General features: G+C 35.8%; 1 protein-coding gene across 1 annotated transcript in view; it reads right to left on the reverse strand.

Moving 5' to 3' along the window:
* The window catches only part of iglon5 (IgLON family member 5), a 224,328-nt gene that overhangs the window by 12,416 nt on the left and 192,331 nt on the right, over positions 1–19,581 (reverse strand). The window contains exons 5-7 of the mRNA XM_051865002.1: positions 10,826–10,957; positions 7,692–7,812; positions 7,418–7,569 (exon numbers count right to left, since the gene is read on the reverse strand). Of these exons, the coding sequence (XP_051720962.1) occupies positions 7,418–7,569; positions 7,692–7,812; positions 10,826–10,957 (405 nt within the window). The remainder of the gene's footprint in view (positions 1–7,417; positions 7,570–7,691; positions 7,813–10,825; positions 10,958–19,581) is intronic.

Consider the following 19,581-nt stretch of genomic DNA (forward strand, 5'->3'; position numbering starts at 1 on the left):
CAGATAGTTAAAAGAGATTTAGTTACTTTGCTTCATGACCATGTGGTCCTTTGCAGGTGTCTGAATGATGTCACATCCTGTCACATGATATTGATCGCATGACTTGATCCCTTTATATTGGTTACTCCGAATGACATCAATGAAATTCATTTTTCCAGACATTCTTTCTCATAACAAAGCAACGACTTCTACACATAATTTTAATACCATTTTGCACTATATTGATATATGATGTTATAAAATCATGCCAGAATAAAAAATATATACATTTATTACATTTTAAGATATTTTAATCACAAATGAAATGGCTGTATTGGCCTTTGGACGGTTAAACCGAATGACCTTTTGACACTTCAAAATCTTTAAAATACCTTTACACTGTATGTAGCAAAATATAATTAAAACCTTTTGGATGCAATAAGTTATGCTACCTTACATACTTTCAATGTCATATCTTTGTTTTTTATTATTATTAAGGCCTTCAGACAAAAAAAAAAAAAAGACCTATCACATCATTGACCCACATATACTGTATATATAATGACACTATAATGTTTAGTATAGCTGCTCCCTCCATATTCATTCAATGATTTGTTTGCGTCATCAATTATGAATATTTACTATATTTTATATAAATATATACCTAATAAATAAACAAATAAATATTTCTAAAAATATATTTATTTACAATGATACTTCTTTTCAATTTAACCTGTTAACTGTCACCCCCACTTTTTTTTTTAGACATGAAAATTCACTATCCAAACTTAAATGGTTGTAATTCAAGAACACTTTGGAATATAGACATAAGGCTGGTCTTGTTTTAAAGATGAACCACACTTTTTCACTAGATGCCAACCAAGCTCCATTACTGACCATATAAGGGCGCCTCCATTTTCATATATGGTTTGAGTGATCTGAACCATATATTTCCATTATTTTCATACAATTTATGAAGTAGACATCCTATATAGAAGTAGTATGGGAAGTTTGGCAGAATTTGATATGAATTCAGCCTCTAATAAACATAAAAACAACATGTATGTGGGTTATAGATCACCGCCACAATCATAAATGTATTTTTTTTCCTATTAAAAACATTTTCAGACCTTTTTTTTCTCAAAAAATTGAATGGATGTTATCTTTTGAACTCTTGGCATGAAAACAAACATGTTTCAACCAATCTTTAATGATTTTTCATGTTCATCGCTATTTCAAAATAAAGGTCTGAACATGCCTTATGAGTATGAAAATATGCTTGTTGCAAATTGATAAATTACTGCTCTTCTGTAATTTATTTTGAAAATCAGTCACCAAATATGAAAACTAGAGATTCTAAGCTTTCAAATGATATATAGTTTGTCAAGATTAGTTTAGTTTTAATATAGGATATTACTGTTTTAAGTATGTAATGGCTGTGGGCCCACCGGTGGGCCAGTGACAGTTAACAGGTTAATTTATAAAAATGTATAATTTATTAAAATAAATATTTATAAACATTTAAGTCTATATGTGCCATGTCACAAATTAATGTAGGTGACGTAATGATTTGCTACGTATTTTTGTGCATACAAATTTCATTCTCTTTAAATTATTATTTTTCCTTTATTATAAAATAACATAAAAAATAAATAAAAAGTATAATATATAATGCAAGAAAATTAAAAAGTATTAAAAATAATGAAAAAAAAAAAAACTACTTGTTGCATTAAACAATTTCAGAGCATAATATTGATAAATACGAGATATATATTGAATATTGGCAAAGGGCTGTAAATAGATATATAGCCCTATAGTGAAAAAAATAAAATAACACACAGCCCTGAGTTAATAGTTTCGCAAAAACACTGGAGGTTTGAGAGTTGTGTCCATTAATTTATGCCAAATTCAGAAGCAGCCGTGCGTGGTGTGAAAAACTGCAACAAACGTAAGATGAAAGAACAAGCTCTTTCTGTGTTGTGCAGCACTATATGCTCAATCACTCAATGTAACAATGTTTTGGCTCTTTCCCATAAATACAGGTTTTGCCGTGACCTGTTCCTCCTCCTCCTCTCTCGCTTTTGCTTGCTAAGAGCAGCAAACTTTTCCACTGAGAGATCTGCCGCCTGCTCACTTAGCTTGGTCCAGAACGCGGTCAAACTCTGATGTTATTACGTACAGGAGTTGACTTAGTGCTGCTTTTGTTTTTGTGTTTAACAGCGCCTTTATAGGTTGCCGTTGAGAGCTAGAAAGAGCGTGACCCTCAAATCAAGTGAAGCTGGCTGGTTCTCAGGAAGAGCTGAGACATAATTCATCAACCAGCAACTCGAGATGGATATCGGAAGGAGACTTTTTCAAGAGGAAATACATCAGCTTGTTGAGCTACATAAATATTTTAATACAGCAATTAAGCAACTTACTAGCTACTAACTGAATTTTGCATATTTAACATGATAAAGTATGTTTCTGGGAGAAGAGAAAGATTTGTTTAATTGGAAACCTTATTTAAAGCTTTCTTCTTTATTATTAGAATCGGCAAAAGCATTTTAGGATCTCCTAAAGAAGATTTAAGAAAGTAATGAGGTATAAGTAACACAACGTCTGAACGGATTTCACTACATGAAATACAAATGCTGATAATTTCTGCAATGATTGCAGTGGCAGAACTGACATACTTGCCTCGCTAATTGGTTGTTTATGCTCTGTGCAGTTCATTTGGCTATAGACATACAGTACCGTTTGAAAACATTTCATCATTAAGTATGTAAGAGTAATCAGGAGTTAACTGCTCCAGAAAACAAGTAAACCGCTGCGGTAAATTACCATCAGCAAAGAAAGAGGCTTAAATGAATGAAATATTCACAATATATTTGTTTGCTAACCAGCAGCAGTTTCCTGTTGCATGCAGACTGCAGCGTAACTCTTCCTTGTTCTTTACAAGCGCTCACTTTCCCTGAAATCACCCGGAACGACGGAAGCGATTAAAAATCACCTCCTGATGAACAAAACTGACTAATGTGGTTTGTTGGTCAGAAAGATTAAAGTATAAATAAACTTTTTTGCACTTACAATTTACCCACAAATTGTTAATATCATAATTCTTCCACTGTGATATGAAATAATAATAATGATATTTAAGTGTTAGTACATCATGGTAGTATTTGTTATACTGTATTGAAATCATGCTCTTTTAAAGGGGTCATGAACTGTGTTGTTTTATTGTTTTATAATGTTTTCTGGGGTGCACTTATAATGTTAGTATGCTTTTTACATCAAAAATGGTAATAATTTAGAAATAAAAGGCATACCCTGATTTTATCCCTCTGATTTGAACGCTCTGTTTTAAGGGGCGTGTCTGCTGTGAGACTTCAGTGTAAACGCCCACTGCTGTGATTGGCTGACATCTTTGCATATGAAATAGCTAAGTCTCTCGAAAACTTTTAGCACTATTTTACTATTACAGCTCTCAAGGTTAACTAATCGTGAAAAGTGTTGATTATAGCATTACATTTAGATCTATGGCATTATATTTAGATCGTGGCTTGAAAGGTTGCAGTGATGAACATTGTAGCCGATCACAGACATGTTGTTGAGCTCATCAAAGCAGTGATCTCGTCAATTTCTGCACAGTAACGAATGCTTTCATCATAACTAACAGTGCAAACTCAATGTACCTAAGAGATTCATTGAATAAAACAGGAGTTTTGGCGATAAACTCGTGCTGTTTGATTGACAGCTCCAGCGATTGTAAAGGGAGCGTTCTTTGATCGCTTTCTATATATAATTTAATCACCATATAAATAACAGATTATTTTCATCCTACAAAGAGAAACAGCGTGAAGTTGAGCGTTTAGTCACTGGTTTGATTTACTGACAGACAAAGATCATCTGACTGTACATGAATCATTAATATCAGATCAGGCATTAGAATTAACACAGTTACTCACATGACGAGTCCATATCGTAAAAGTCTGTTTACAAAGACTGTGCCGAAATGCGATTGATTTACCAAAGAATCCACAGTGAAATGTACCGAATGCAAATAAATAAAGCTCAACTGAGACATTCACATTGATGAAAATAAATAACCATATTCCTAGCATTAGGATCCTTTGAAAGGTAATGTTATTTTAGTCCTGTATCGCTCTTCTCTCCTTGTCATCTCATTAACACACCAGTGGGCGGGGCTAACGTTGCAATGATGAAGTAGGCGTTGATTTCTTCTGCGGAGGCGGAGTTTCACCTATCTTTAGGCACATTCCAGGACGAGTCGTTCGCTGGGCCTGGTGTCAATAAAAGCTTTTATTGGACTAAGAAGGAAGTTTTTAGTTCTGAAACTTACAGGATATTCTTATAGTATGATGACCTCTTATAAATCAAAAGGAAAAGTTGTTTTTTCAATTCATCACCCCTTTAAATAGAAAAATCATTGTAATACAGTAATGAAAATCACCATAGAGAATAATGGGAGTTCAAAAGCAAAACAACCAGCTGCATTAACAGTAAAGCAAACTTTGGGGGAAAATAATGCAAATGCTCCATTTTCTTTATGCACAATATAATTTCTTCTTTCCTTCTTTCGTTCTCAGGGTGAAATGTTTTCATGAGATTCCTTCCTTTATCACTAAAACAAGCTGCTAGATTAATGCTGCTAGTGCACTAACCAAATAGTCTCCCTGTCTATAAAAAAATAATATAATATATATAATTTAGAAAACTCCATTGAAAAAATTCGCTAGTACAAGGAAATCTCTAGTGTTGACATGATTTGTTATTGTGTCCTTGTTGTTTCATTAAGCCTTGGTTTTTTAAAAACCCTTGAGCTTTTTCTTCAATAAAGCAGAGCTACAGTATAAGAGAGGAACTATTTACAGTCAGACAATGAACGCTTTCGGTAAATGCTCAAAGCACACAACAGTACATGTTTTATAGGAATCCTCTATTCCTCAAGACAGTTATGTCCTGTAGTGGACAAAGTATTTGCTGTAACAAAACTTTAATTCAGTTAACAAACGCTTTGGGCACAACAAACTTTAACAAAGTTTTGTTAGAACGATCATAATTCATTTTAAATTGTGAATGTTGGCTGCATTTTGTGAGCTGAAGAATAATAGTAAAACTGGCCTTTATAAGGTGACAGGCTTGTGTGACAAAACTACATTTCCCATAATTCTCTGTGGTAGCACGACAATGTTAAAGTGCCCCTATTATGCTTTTTCAGATATTACCTCTCATGAGTTATTGTCTCCAAAAAGAAGCGATTCTGAACTGCCTGAAACGAGTCGTCAACAAATCCAACCTTCAAGTCCACTTTGATGCACTTCTAAAGGATGAGATTGATATGGTAGAACCGACTCCATCATTACCGTTCATATCACTATGTATCAGGTGCTGAACTCAGATATGGTAATAGGAGTTTGGCGTACGCAGGGTTTCATAATTACTGGAGAGTTCGGGGGCATGCTTGGCTGTTTGAAATATTTAAATGCTGTTCAGAAACATAAATTAGCGCAGCTGCTTTGTTTACTAGGGTAACGGCTGCATTTCTATTGTTCCATAAGAGCAATGAATGTTATGTGCATTTTCCTTCACTTGTTCCGTTGCTGTGCGTCTCATCCGTGTTGGGCTTGATTCAGAGTGCACATGCACATGAATCTTATGCCTGATGAAAACAGCTTTGTTAATGTTTCTTGTCTCGTCACATTGACAGTTATGAATAGCAATGAATCACGTAAATTATAGCCTATATTTTGAACCAAAAATGTTATTAGTTTGACAGCTCAGATGAGAAGGTCTGTTATCTTGACGTTGTGCAATATATCCGTGCAGCACCAAAGCAGAGTTAAAGGATTAGTTCACTTCAGAATTCAAATTTCCTGATAATTTACTCACCCCCATGTCATCCAAGATGTTTATGTCTTTCGTTCTTCAGTTAAAAAGAAATTGAGGAAAACATTCCAGGATTTTTCTCCATATAGTGGACTTCACTGGGGTTCAACGGGTTGAAGGTCCAAATGTCAGTTTCAGTGCAGCTTCAAAGAGCTCTACATGATCCCAGATGAGGAATAAGGGTCTTATCTAGAGAAACGATCAGTCATTTTGTAAAAAAATTAAAATTTATCCAACGTAATCATGTTGGAAAGGTCACTCGTGACGTAGGCGGAAGTACCGCGGTAGGGCGAAAAACTCCATCTCATTTTCTCCTCCAACTTCAAAATTGTGCAATATCGTTGTTTTACCTTTTTTTGTAAAGGCCGTTAGACTTAGTCTTTGCATGTTCGCTTTGTACACTGGATTGTACTTCCGCATACGTCACGTGTGACCTTTCCAACGTGATTACGTAATGTGTGGCGGATCGAAGAGCAGTGCAAGATGAGCATTTGTCTTTGGACCTTCAACCCGTTGGTAACTGTTGAAGTCCACTATATGGAGAAAAATCCTGGAAAGTTTTCCTCAAAAACCTTAATTTCTTTTTGACTGAAGAAAGAATGACATAAACATCTTGGATGACATGGGGGTGAGGAAATTATCAGGAAGTTAAATAATCCTTTAATGTTAGGCAATTATTTCACAACCTTCATTATATAAACCTCGGAAAAATACCAATTTCCGGGGACCTCAATGGTGGGTGCGGCACTGGCTGTAAATGCTCGACAAATCCAGCAGACTGGGCCATCTATTCAATCAGAGCAGAGCAGGCTCTCGTAAAGGAGGGGTTTAGAGAGACTGAATCCTTGATTGAACCATTTCAGACACTGTGAGGTAAGAGCTGATTCTGCAATGTGTATTATGAGAAAATTAAAGTATTTTTTTGATCTTGAATGCATGTAAATCTATTGTAGGAGGCTCCAAAACAAAATTAGAAAGCTTTAAAATAGCATAATAGAGGCACTTTAAAATACAAGCATGAATTTCACACCTATAATGCACATCTTTGCTGTTCGTTTTTGATGTGTTGGTGCTAAACAAGCTTTATTAATAAATAAAAAGAGAAAAAGAAATATGAAATTGTCACTTATTTTCAATCAAACTCACTTCAAACATCATAATTAGGACTTCCGAGCTTATGCATGGGATTCGTGCAGGCGTGCGCATGTCATTTAAATGCTTCATGCTGCAACTGAAGTTTGTTGAAGTTATGCATTATTAAAGAGGGTGAAAATGATGCACTTTGCTGAGTTTACAGTACCAGACCATTTGCTTTCAAGTACCATCAATGGACACATCGCTATTATCCGTCTACGGTGAGCCTCCATGTGAAAACTAGCCTCGAGGAGTGAGAATTGCACATTTGCTTATTTTGTACAGTGGAAAGTCACTTCCTGCAGGGTGTTTATTTATCCTTGACTTTATGCCTTTGTGGATTTACGAATGTTTCGAGAGTACAAAACAGTGCTTCAGAGTTTGAGTGCGAGTGTGTCTGCAATAGCGTACTCACTGAAGAGTAACATGCTGGCATTGGAAGCCCCGAGGCGGTTGGAGGCGAAACAGGTGTAGTTGCCAAAGTGTTTTTCTGTGACGTTGGTGAAGAGCAGCAGGGAACGTGTTTTCTCGTTTTTAATCTTCAGCGTGTTATCGTTCTCGACCGGCCTGAGAAAGAAGTAATACGAAAGATCACACGTTAGGGTAGGTGAGTTGTCACGTAACACAGTATGTGCTGCTTCCCATGGTTCACAGCGTCTCTTTCACTCGCTTTGTTGATGTTACATTACCTTCGGTCATCCCGGTACCATTCAAAGGATGCGGTGGGAACCGCCATTGCTTCACAACGCAAAATTGCAGTTTTTCCCAGCTGGGCAGGCATGTTCTTTACGTCTGTAATCACTGGTGGATCTAAAGACAAAAACAGACAGTGTACTGAAGTTAAAGTACAAGCACTTGTTATTCAATTAAAGGAATAATTCAACCAAAAATGAGAATTATGTGCTCGACTCAACATCATGTCACTGAAGACTGGAGTAATGAGACATAAATAAGTCATTTTTAATGGTATACTTACATTGTATTGTAATAAAAATGTTAAACTTTTGTTTATTAATTGATAAAAGTCCAAACTGTACAGAAGATTTTCTTATTAAACTGTGATGCACAAACTTTATAAAGTATTGAGGCTATAAGAGGTCATGCATTAATATAATATAATATAATATAATATAATATAATATAATATAATATAATATAATATAATATAATATAATTCTATTGTACTGTTATTATTATTTATTTATTTTTTAGGCACATGACTTTAATAAGTTTTATATAAGTATTTATGAATAAGTATATGATGCAAAGCTGCTTACTCCAGTCTTCAGTGTCACATGATCCTTCAGAAATCATTCTAATATGCTGATTATTAATTATCAACTGATTATTATCAATGTTAAAAAAAGTGCTGCTTCATATTTTTGTGTAAAAATCGTGATGCACTTTTCAATACCTTTTTATGAACAGAAAGTTCAAAAGAACAGCATTTATTTGAAGCAGAAATCTTTTGTAACACTATAAATGTCTTTATTGTCACTTTTGATCAATGAAATGCATCCTTTCTGAATATAAGTATTAAGTTCTTTAAAAAAATATAAAAACATCTTACTGACCCCAAACATCTGAATGGTAGTGTATGCACTTTGAAAGTCTACATAAAACTGTAAAAAGTACAAGAATGAGTACAAGAAATAGTTTTTTATGGTACTCAACAGCAGTACAAATTCCCTGAAATAATACTTAAATGGTTATGAAACCCTAAAACACATTTTTGAGATGTTAACAGTTATGTACAGATTGCACATCAATGAAAACAACAATTATGTTTATTATTATTATTTATTTATTACTATTATTTATTATTAAATACTATTATTTATTATGGGAAAAGTGGTTATTTTTACATTTTTCAAAGCTATTTCGTTCTTCCGGTTTAAAAAGCAAAGCCGACGTCATGAAAAGTGAGGTATATGCGTTAATTATGAGTTGTGATTGGCTGTCGTGGCTGGAGAGTATGCGTCTACGTCATCGGTTTCTGAGCTTTTCTCTGCATTATTCATGACAATGAACTCTGTTAATCCAATCAGTGCGCTGTATTATACATGAGATCGCATTACAGCGGAGAATTCAAATGTCATGAAAGATCGTTTCAGCACTGTTTGTTCACCTCTGCCTGTTCAGCTGACACGTCGTAAGTGTATGTTTTCCACACAAGTGTTGTTTGCATTTTTCCCACAATGCGGTCAGAGCTGGAGTTTGACTATCAACACATGGAAAATAGGACTGACAATATTTAATATGTAATAACACGGGAAACGCGCATGAGAGCAGTTTCTGCGCGGAACGCCGCAATGAGTTTAACAACACTTGCAACACGGATCACAGTTCATATCCAAAGCAGTGTTTCAGGTTTTTATGGACGTATTTCATATACTCGAGGGCTCCAAACATGAACCAGCTCCGTGTATGCGCACCTACTTCATCATGTCTTGAAATATAATATGTGCAAATAAAGACTATATTGTGGTACGTATGTCTGATCATGAACGGGATGACACGATTAATTATTTTGATTGTAGTGCTTGTAAACGTAATGAAAATATTATTAGACTTTTTCTTCTTCATTTTTCATATAGACCAATAGCTCAAAGTTATAATGCTGATTTGTTGATATTTAATTTGTTGATATTCATGATAGTCTCTAATGATAAGCTTTTTGTCATAGGGTTATATTTTTAAAATACATCAAGGTGTTTTTTAATTTCTCCGCTCATAATTTAATATTCACTTGTGTGTATAATGAGTGTGTTGTAGATCTGTGTTTCATTGGTTGTTGTTCCCCTCTTCCAACTCTCTATACTCCCACTTTTCCACAGCTTTACACACCCATTCCTTGAGTTTTCAACTCACTCCTACTGGACACTTTGGCGGGTTGAATTTATATATTATATACATTTTTCAATTGTAGTCTTTTAAAAAAGGCATCTGAAATAATAAACTAAGTGCAATGTAGTGTTGTCAAAAATATCGATTTTTCAATGTATATTGACACTGAAATATCTAAAACGCTTCCAATACTAATTTCCCGCAGAATAGACACACGATACCAGCTGCTCTTTCTCTCTCTCATCTCTCCGACAGCGAGTCGACACACAAACCCTCCTCCCCTCACTCACTCATTTCATTTGCTCCGGATGAATATTGTTGGTGTTACAGGGCTTGAATTTCGCCATGGGATTGCGCGTATTGCGCATAATTTTACTCATTTCCGCAGATTTTGTGCTCACGCACACATAAAGCCGCCTCTCAGTGCTAAATTGAGTTATTTTTCGCTGCTTATTGCACAAACAGTCAAATACACACAAAATAATGTCAAAATGCCAGTCTTGGTGAGTATTCACGTAAATACAGTCAGTTATGTTTTAAGTGAATGTAAACAGTGGAGAAAGAAAATGCATGTGTAACAGTATAATGGATCCATGCGTCAGGTCTTAAAGTGACAGCAGCCTAATAAACCTGCTGCCAAATTATGAGATAATATTAAAAAAAATCTATATGGCAGTTTTTCCCTGTGGTATCGATGTCAAAATTGTGGCCAGTGAAAATGCTGAGTGGCTAGTAACTTTGGAAAACCACTAGGCACAGCTAAAACAGGGAGCTTTAAGTACAGTAATGAAGTACTATTACTCAAGTTCTTTACAACCCTGTGGAGATGAGAGGAGATGATGAAAAGATAGTTTAATTCTATGGACGGCTGACAGCAATTCAATTTATGTTTCCAATAAACCATCACAGAGTGTTCTGAAACAGTCTCAACAACCTCATTAGGATGTGAATGTGTGTTCCTGACGACTCAACTTACAGTTGACTGTGACCTTGACTCGGCGTGTGTCTGGCGGCGCCACACCGTTGTTGGTGATGCATTCAAATTCCTCTGCTTGATGCCGCTTGATTTCTGTGATTTCCAGAAATTCGCCCTCGTTCAGGAGACCATCTGTGAAGACAAAAGACGAGAAGGTGATTGAATACACGCCGCTGTGGTGCACAATGTCATACGTGAGTGTAATTGGGAGGGTAGGTGTTGTAAAGCAGGTGCACCATGAGCATTGCTTCACACTGTCATATTAAACAAGAAAAGGCCTGAGGTCACTGAGGGAGAACGACTCTCCTTATTCATCATGTAGTGGATGTTTTTTATCTGAAGCGACTCTCGGTCGGTGTACCACAAGGGACGGTTCTCCTGGAGTAACCGGCTGTTGAATGTCTTGCCCTGGAGCGCAATGGTGGCACAGGAATTCACTGATTTGAACCCGGCTCTTTAACCACTACTCTACATCCTCTAAAATGACTAAATGATTTAACCATTTCACTCAATCCCTATAAGTTTATTTAAACAGTGTTCAAGGTGAAGTGTGCCATTCCTGCAAAAAGATTTTGTAAGCATATTGCGTAGTTGTGCTTTGCCAAATTGGGGCGACATCATTTTTGGCCAGGCTGATAATCATTTTTAACCAGACAGCATAATAACTGATCATGTTGTAGTCAATGTATGCTTTTTCCCGTGAGCTATTTGTTTTTCTGTGCATTTTTTTTGCATTCTGTGCATTCTGTGCATTAGTTTGCCTTTTTTTTTCCCAAATAATTTTGTCAGATAAATACCTCAACCAAGTTTAGTCTTTTGTTCTTACCTCATACTTAAAATATTTAAAGAATATATAATATATTTTTCTCATATATTGATGGTTTAATTGAACTTGTAGGGTCATTAAAAACAAATATAGCCTCCGGACACCACTTTTGGCCACTACTATATATATATATATATATATATATATATATAACTAGATTGCTTATAGCCACCACTCAGAACTTCTTAGAAAACTGCATAACAAACATTTATATTTAAAGGGTCACGAACTGAGAAATCAACTTTTCTTTGAGCTTTTGATATATAAGAGGTCATTGTACTATAAGAATATCCTGTAAGTTTCAGAACTGAAAACTTCCTTGTTAGTCCAAAACAGCTTTTTTATAGAACCAAGCCCAGATAACGACTCATTATGGAATGTGCCTATCTAGGTGAAACTCCGCCTCCGCAGAAGAAATCAACGCCTACTTCATCATTGCAATGTTAGCACCGCCCACTGGTGTGTTAGTGAGAGGAGGAGGAGAGAAGAGCGATACAGGACTAAAATAACATTACCTTTCAAAGGATCCTAATGCTAGGAATATGGTTATTTATTTTCAACAATGTGAATGTCTCAGTTGAGCTTTATTTATTTGTATTCGGTACATTTCACTGTGGATTCTTTGGTAAATCAATCGCATTTCGTTGCAAACAGACTTTTACAATATGGACTCGACAGTAATGCAACAACATGTCAGTAACTGTGTTCATTAATGTCTGATATTAATGATTCATGTACAGTCGGATGTTCTTTGTCTATGTGTCAGTAAATCAAACCAGTGACTAAACGCACAACTTCACATTGTTTCTCTTAGTAGGATGAAAATAATCTGTTATTTAAACGATGATTAAATTATATATAGAAAGCGATCAAAGAATGCTCCCTTTACAATCGCTGGAGCTGTCAATCAAACAGCACGAGTTTATCAGTGACTGAGTTCTGGACTCACGCCAAAACTCCCGTTTTATTCAACTATTCTCTTAGTAACATCGTGTTTGCAGAAATTGACAAGATCAGTGCTTTCATGAGCTCAACAACATGTCTGTGATCGACTACAATGTTCATCACTGCAACCTTTCATGCCACGATCGAAATATAATGCCATAGATCTAAATGTAATGCTATAATCAACACTTTTCACGATTAGTTAACCTTGAGAGCTGTAATAGTAAAAATGTGCTAAAAGTTTTCGAGAGAGTAATACTTATCTATTTTATATGCAAAGATGTTAGCCAATCACAGCAGTGGGCGTTTACAGTGTAGGAAAAATGCCTTTTATTTCAAGCTTTTGACAATTTTTGATGTAAAAAGCATACTAACATTATAAGTGCACCCCAGGAAACATTTTAAAACAATAAAACAACGCAGTTCATGACCCCTTTAAATATAAACCTTTATATTTACATTTCACATTATCTAGTATACACTTTTACACTTTCTGTCTAACTATATGCTGTGACGTATGCAGCTGACAAATGCGATCTCCGGAGGATGCAACCTTCGAATTGAGACACAGCTTATCTTGATATTTAGATGTTTAGTATCCTCTCACAATACCTTAACAACTGCACACAAAACTACAACAACCATGTATCAGTACACAGCCTATTTAAAGCCTGCTGTCAAACTCCACAGACATTATATAACCTTCACACTTCACACCTCTCTTCAGTACTGAAACTTATATAACCTTCACACTTCAAACTAAAATTCATGTGATGAACTTTTTCTTTTCTAGTTGTGTTTGCAATTCTGTTTGGTGCCTCTACTGGAGCAGAAATCGCACACTTCACCTTGATTAAAATTAATTTCAACAGAATAAAATTTATTTATTTAACAAGAGCAATGAAAGGAGGAGGCGAGTGACAAACGGTCCGCGGAATAAACTGAAAGGCTTTGATAAGAAACTCATGTCTGCGTCGCCCTCAGATAACATCACAGAACGCGTGTCGGGTAATGCGTCACTGAGCTTTCTTTACCGGCCATTGTGAACTACAAAAAAGACTGTCTCGCACCTCCAAGGCACTTCTTTCCTTTTAGCGAGACGAAACAGACAACAACAGAAATCTTTAGTTACAGGGACAAAGGTGGATTTGCCTCTGTGTGATGAAAGTGGATGTTATTAGTACAACAATGACAGCGAGAACAGATTCATGCAAGCATACTTTGTTCTTTATAGTCAGACTGCTGACTATTAACAGCACACAAAAATCTCAGTGTCAACCAGAATAATCCACTTCTTAGTAGTGTCTCTCTGGCCTCAGCCAATCACAAAGGCAACCACACACCTTTTAATTCACAACCACGGGACTTTATGCCACAAATTCAGCACCTTTTCTAATTGAAGATTATTCTGGGGGATTATTAGCACAGCTACTGAACTGGAGAGGATTATTTGCAGCTGCCGACGCCACCCGACCGAGCACACGCTGGGGTTTACAGCAATGTTATTCACTCATTCCATTAGCGTAATAAATATCATTCCCCCGTGACATCTTCGTCAGGCCGTCTGAGCACCTATTTCAACCCGCTGGGGAGGAGAAAATAATCTTATCCTGACAAAAAGGGTTTACAGGTAAAAAGACTGGTATGTCTTGCACACTTCCAGCCGGGATGCTTACTTAAAAGATGTTATTTGTATTTATTTCTCACAGTTGTGGAAAGCACATTCCCATGTGGCCAGACGCATTTTTGCTCCACTACAGCTGGAAAATGTCAGCGAAATGACAAAATCAGCTTTAGAATTACATTCAAATGGCTGGATGGAATCAAACAGGGATTCCTACTGGATCTAGATCAGTGCTAAATAATACAAAAAAATGAAAAATAAAATACATAGGGTGAATTCAGGTTGATTGGGACACTTTTTGCAACTGCTATGTCTCACGCTGCCCTATGTAATCATACCATGATTTAATGTAAATATGCATAATCATTTCAGAAACACTTTATATAATTATATATTATTTTTCCTATTGAATTTTCAGCAATTTTTTTTTAAATTACAGTAGAAATTGCTGTGATATAAATTTTTAAGCATAAATTAAGGGATTCAGACATAATGTATACATTTAAGTTTAAATTATATATCTTTATTTTCTTTACATTATATGGTATAGTTTTGGCATTACACTAATGAGAATTTGCAGAAAAAAAAAAAAAGTGCTTAAAGTCGGCATGAAACCAAAGTTGCAAATTTTTTTCCCTATTGTAATGTATATCTGAGTGAAACGGCTTTTAGAACAAGAACAAATATAGGGCGGGGCTTGATTTTCTCTGTGGGGAATTGATTGGATGGTCGTGGCTTGCTATTGGTGGATCTCATGAGAGTGACAGGTTTCCCCACCCTCATCATCAGAGATGTTGCTGCAAGAGGGAGAGAAAGTCATTCAAGTTTACGAAGCACATTAATTTAAACGAAATGATGTGCATGGATAAATCATTTATAATATATAGAGGGTATGCATTGACGTCACTTTCCCGCCGAAACACGCCCCCTCAGCCGGACTGAGTGGCAAAAGAGCCTGCCGCATGACTGGGTTTAATAGGGAAAACGCAAGTAAAACACGAGTAAAACAAATTAAACTAAAGGTTGGACTAGATAGTGTTCCTGTTACAACTTACCAAAGATCCAGTAATCCATGGATATTGACATGTAACCGTGTTTCCTGACATTTATATGTGCCTGATTTGCTGGGGAAATACATAAAGCAAATTTGCCTATGAACGCTTTATATAAATACAATATAGGTAGGTCTAAATCCGGGGGATCACTTATATCAGTGTTATATATATCGTCATATCGTCCAGCCCTAAAACTTAGTTTTTGTCTGTGTTTATTTAAAAACATCCAATTATGCAGAATATAAGATGGTAAATATCTCATTGATGAGTATATATATATAACAATACAATATATAGGGTATGATTTTACCTCAAAATTTAACATATTGACACAAAATGATAACTGCAAATCCACATTTCGCTGCCTTGTCCAGTTCAGTTGTTTCTATGAATTGCAGCGGTCCATTTGCTTCTCTTTTTTTAGGTTTGGGCAGTGTGTAAAAATACACCTCAGATTTCTTGTTAAATCTATTTTTACAGTCAATCGCAAAGCTCTTTCCCATTTTGGTGTGTTTTGAGTGTTTTTCACGGCATTCACTCTGAAAATCAATGCTGCCATTTAAAAGAAAAGTTTCTATATGGATCCTTAATGGGTTCTTTCAGGCACTCCATATATAGAACCTTTTATGGTTCCTATCATGGGGTCATTTTATGGATTTAGTTTTAATTAATTAATTTTGACTTAATTCAATTTTTGACTTAATTAAATATTATGAATTAAAAAGCTTGTAAACATACTTTATCACTAGAAAAAAAAAATTGAAATAACCTGTTAAACATGTAAGTATTATGCAATAATTTAAGACATTTCTCCTTATATAGATCCTTTTTTGCATTAAGGGTTCTTTAAAATCAAGTCAAGAACACTAGTGTTCCATTTAGAATCCCATTGAACCGTTTTTCTTAAAGTCACCATGAAGTCAAAATGGACAATTTTTTTATTTATTTATTTATTTTACAGAAATTGCATACTTCCCTACTATATAGTAGGTGAAAAACAGTATGTGACAAAAGTATTTCCGAATTCACAGTACTCATAAAAGAGTGATTACCTACCACTCTCGGCTAGATTCTGAAGTGTGCATACGATGGACACTTTACTATCCCATGAGGCCACGGGAGAGGATATGTGAATGACAGTGAAGCGACACAACTGATGCTGGTATAGGTCACATGATAATGACAACATGGCGAATGTAGTACGTCAAGATTATATTCATACTACACACATTCATACTATATAGAACGTACTTGTTTAACGGTCGTGAAGTACTTACTTATTCAAAATAAGTACCTGCTCAAGAGAGTATGCGATTTCAGACACAGTCTGCCATTCAGATCTGCTTCCATTTTGTCAAATCTATTCCCGAGAATGAAATCCAGTCATTTTTTCCTCATTCCAGAAGCCGTTTCACTTGGATATAAGTCACAAAGACTACTGCAACTTGTTTCATGCTGACTTTAGATTGAGTGTATGCTAATCACTACGTCGGCTTTCACAATTTCAGGAGTGATTCTATCATTTATTTTGCATCTAAACAAAGTTGTTACTCACAAAACACGGAGGTGTACAGCTAGTTAACGTACTGGACAGAATGTGTGTAGGTGGTCAGTCTAATAAATGAAACTGACCTGTCGAATGTGTGATTAATGCCGGTTTCAATCTGTGTGGACGTGCATGTGCGACGTAAACTCCTGGTTAGTCACTCAGCGCTACAGTGTGTCGACGGAGTGGGCGTGTCATCTGTCAGTGACGGACAGGTATGTGATTGTGATGTCATGGCACCCTGTCTGCTTCCCTACAGTGTGATGTACAGGTCCAGATGGCTTTCTGTTTCTCTGGCCTAATCTACACGCCCAATTTCTCGCCCTGCTGCTGGCAACCAATCGCTCCACTGCAGTGACTCACACTGAATAACAATGTGGCTCTTTCTGTCCCGCTTTACGCCCCTCTCTTTATTTCTGCCGTGCCGGTGGGTTATGAGGTGTAGAGGAAGTGCTGAGTGGGGAAAAGCGCAGATGAGAGATCTGCAGACAAGGACCACAGGAGCTATGACTACGATTTTATGCAGAGTAGGAGTAATTTTATATCATGATAAGGATATATATCACAATGTGGTTATTTTTGCTGATGCAATGGAAAAAGTAATATATGCAATAATATGTAATTATATAAAATAATATGATACAGTTTAAAAAAAGTTTACGTTCCCATTTTTTAAAAACTTGATAGACACAAACCAGACTGGATTATTCAATTTCATCACTATTGAAACTAAAGACTCAAAGCAGATATTATAACTAATATTATAAAGCAAAATCTCTTCTTATGACACATTCCTGTCATGACTAGGTCACCTTGACCTTGTTTACACCTAACATTAACATCCATCTCAAGTGATCCGATCACTGTTAGAGTTGTAACTTCTTCCTGAGTCTCTCCATCAGTGTCGACTCCGGTTTGAACAATGTAAGGCTGAACACCGTTACTGACAATTGTCATTTTTTGCTGCGTGAGATTCTCCAGCTTTGTTGTTGTTGAGCAACCGAAGCGTGAGCTGTTAAAGCTCCGCCCTCTTCTGGAAAGGGGGCCGGGAGCAGCAGCTCATTTGCATTTAAAGGGACACACACAAAAACTGTGTGTTTTTGCTCACACCCAAATAGGGGCAAATTTGACAAGCTATAAAAAATGATCTGTGGGGTATTTTGAGCTGAAACTTCACAGACACATTCTGGGGACACCAGAGACTTATATTACATCTTGTGAAAAGGGGCATTATAGATCCCATTTGAAAGATTGCAATCTCTATTCAAACACCCAATCTTATTCCTAAATGACAACAATTCGACTATGTCTATTAAAGCTTTGACAAGTACGATCACAGCGAACATTCAGATCTGCCGCTGAGCCAGAGAGAGCAGTTGTCATGAAACAGATTCAACCACAGTATCAATATTTCTGTGTCACAATAATTAAAATGATCACAGAAGTACTGGGATAAAAGTTTATAGTTGGGAAATATTCACTGATGACTATGATAGTGATCAAAATAGAATAAATGACCTTTTGAAAGTAACTTAACACTTAAAATAAAATAAAATAAAATTGTGTCAATTACAGCGTTACACCAGTAGGTGGCGGCAACTGACTGATAAAAAATATTTGTCATTGCTTATGATTATTATTCATAAGATTGATTATTCATTCAAGAGATTTGTTCAAAAATGCTGATTCATCCAGTAATGAAACAAGTCTCTACGAGTGAGTCATTGAATCATTCATTTAACCATTTTTTAAATAATTCATTCAAATCATTTAAACATTATTGTAATAGTAATAGTTTTTTATTCAATCACAGTTGTTAGAATTTTTTAAAATTCAATTACAGTAATATGATTTTTATCAGCATAAATTAAGGAATACAATCATAATGTATTCCTTAATTATTCCTTTAATATATATTTTTTTTCATTATGGTATAGCTTTTGCATTACAGTAATGAGAATTTACAGGAAAATTATGCATTTTCTTTTGTGTTCCTGTAACTGGTAAATCATAATGCTAACAATGCCAAGGTCATGGGTTGATTCCCAATGATAAAATTTGTATCCCAAATACACTGTAATTTTTGTCTGGCATATGCACAAATGTAACTGAATTCTTTTGATTTTGGAGTAAATTATGAAACAGGCACGTTCTCAACAGCTTTCACTCACATGGTCATGAAATCAAAGACTCTCCCCTTGACGAATCATAAATGGTCACTGGACGGATTTGAGACACATGTGAATACTATCTGCCATCTGCTCGGCTGACCATTTGTGACCGGATCCCTTCAATGAGTAAAATACAGTCACAGATATAGCAAGCGTACACTACACGGACACACTAGAGGTTTAGTATCTGAGCTCAGCTGGTCTATTCATGTGAAGCTGGTCTGTTTCCAGGCGGAGTGACTCTCGAGTTGATTTCAAAGGACTAAGCATCAATTGAAAAATAAATGACAGTAAACGACGATCCCTACCGTGTCCTGTAATCATATCGTGAAAAGATTAAACAAAAATGCCTGTCCTGTTATGAGTTTCATCACGACCACTCGAAATGAATGCAGCTAATATCAACGATAATGAAAGTTATAAATAGTATGTTAATGATAACCATAATTATTAATATTGTGGCAGAACGATAATGGTGACAAAGAGGATGATGGGGCATGTTGACAATTATCACCCTGGTTGTGGCTGTAATTAACTATAATGAAATCTGAGCTGTAAATCACTAAGACTACACTCATAATTGCATGCA

Source organism: Ctenopharyngodon idella, chromosome 16 (assembly GCF_019924925.1).
Source record: "Ctenopharyngodon idella isolate HZGC_01 chromosome 16, HZGC01, whole genome shotgun sequence".
Taxonomy (NCBI): Eukaryota; Metazoa; Chordata; class Actinopteri; order Cypriniformes; family Xenocyprididae; genus Ctenopharyngodon; species Ctenopharyngodon idella.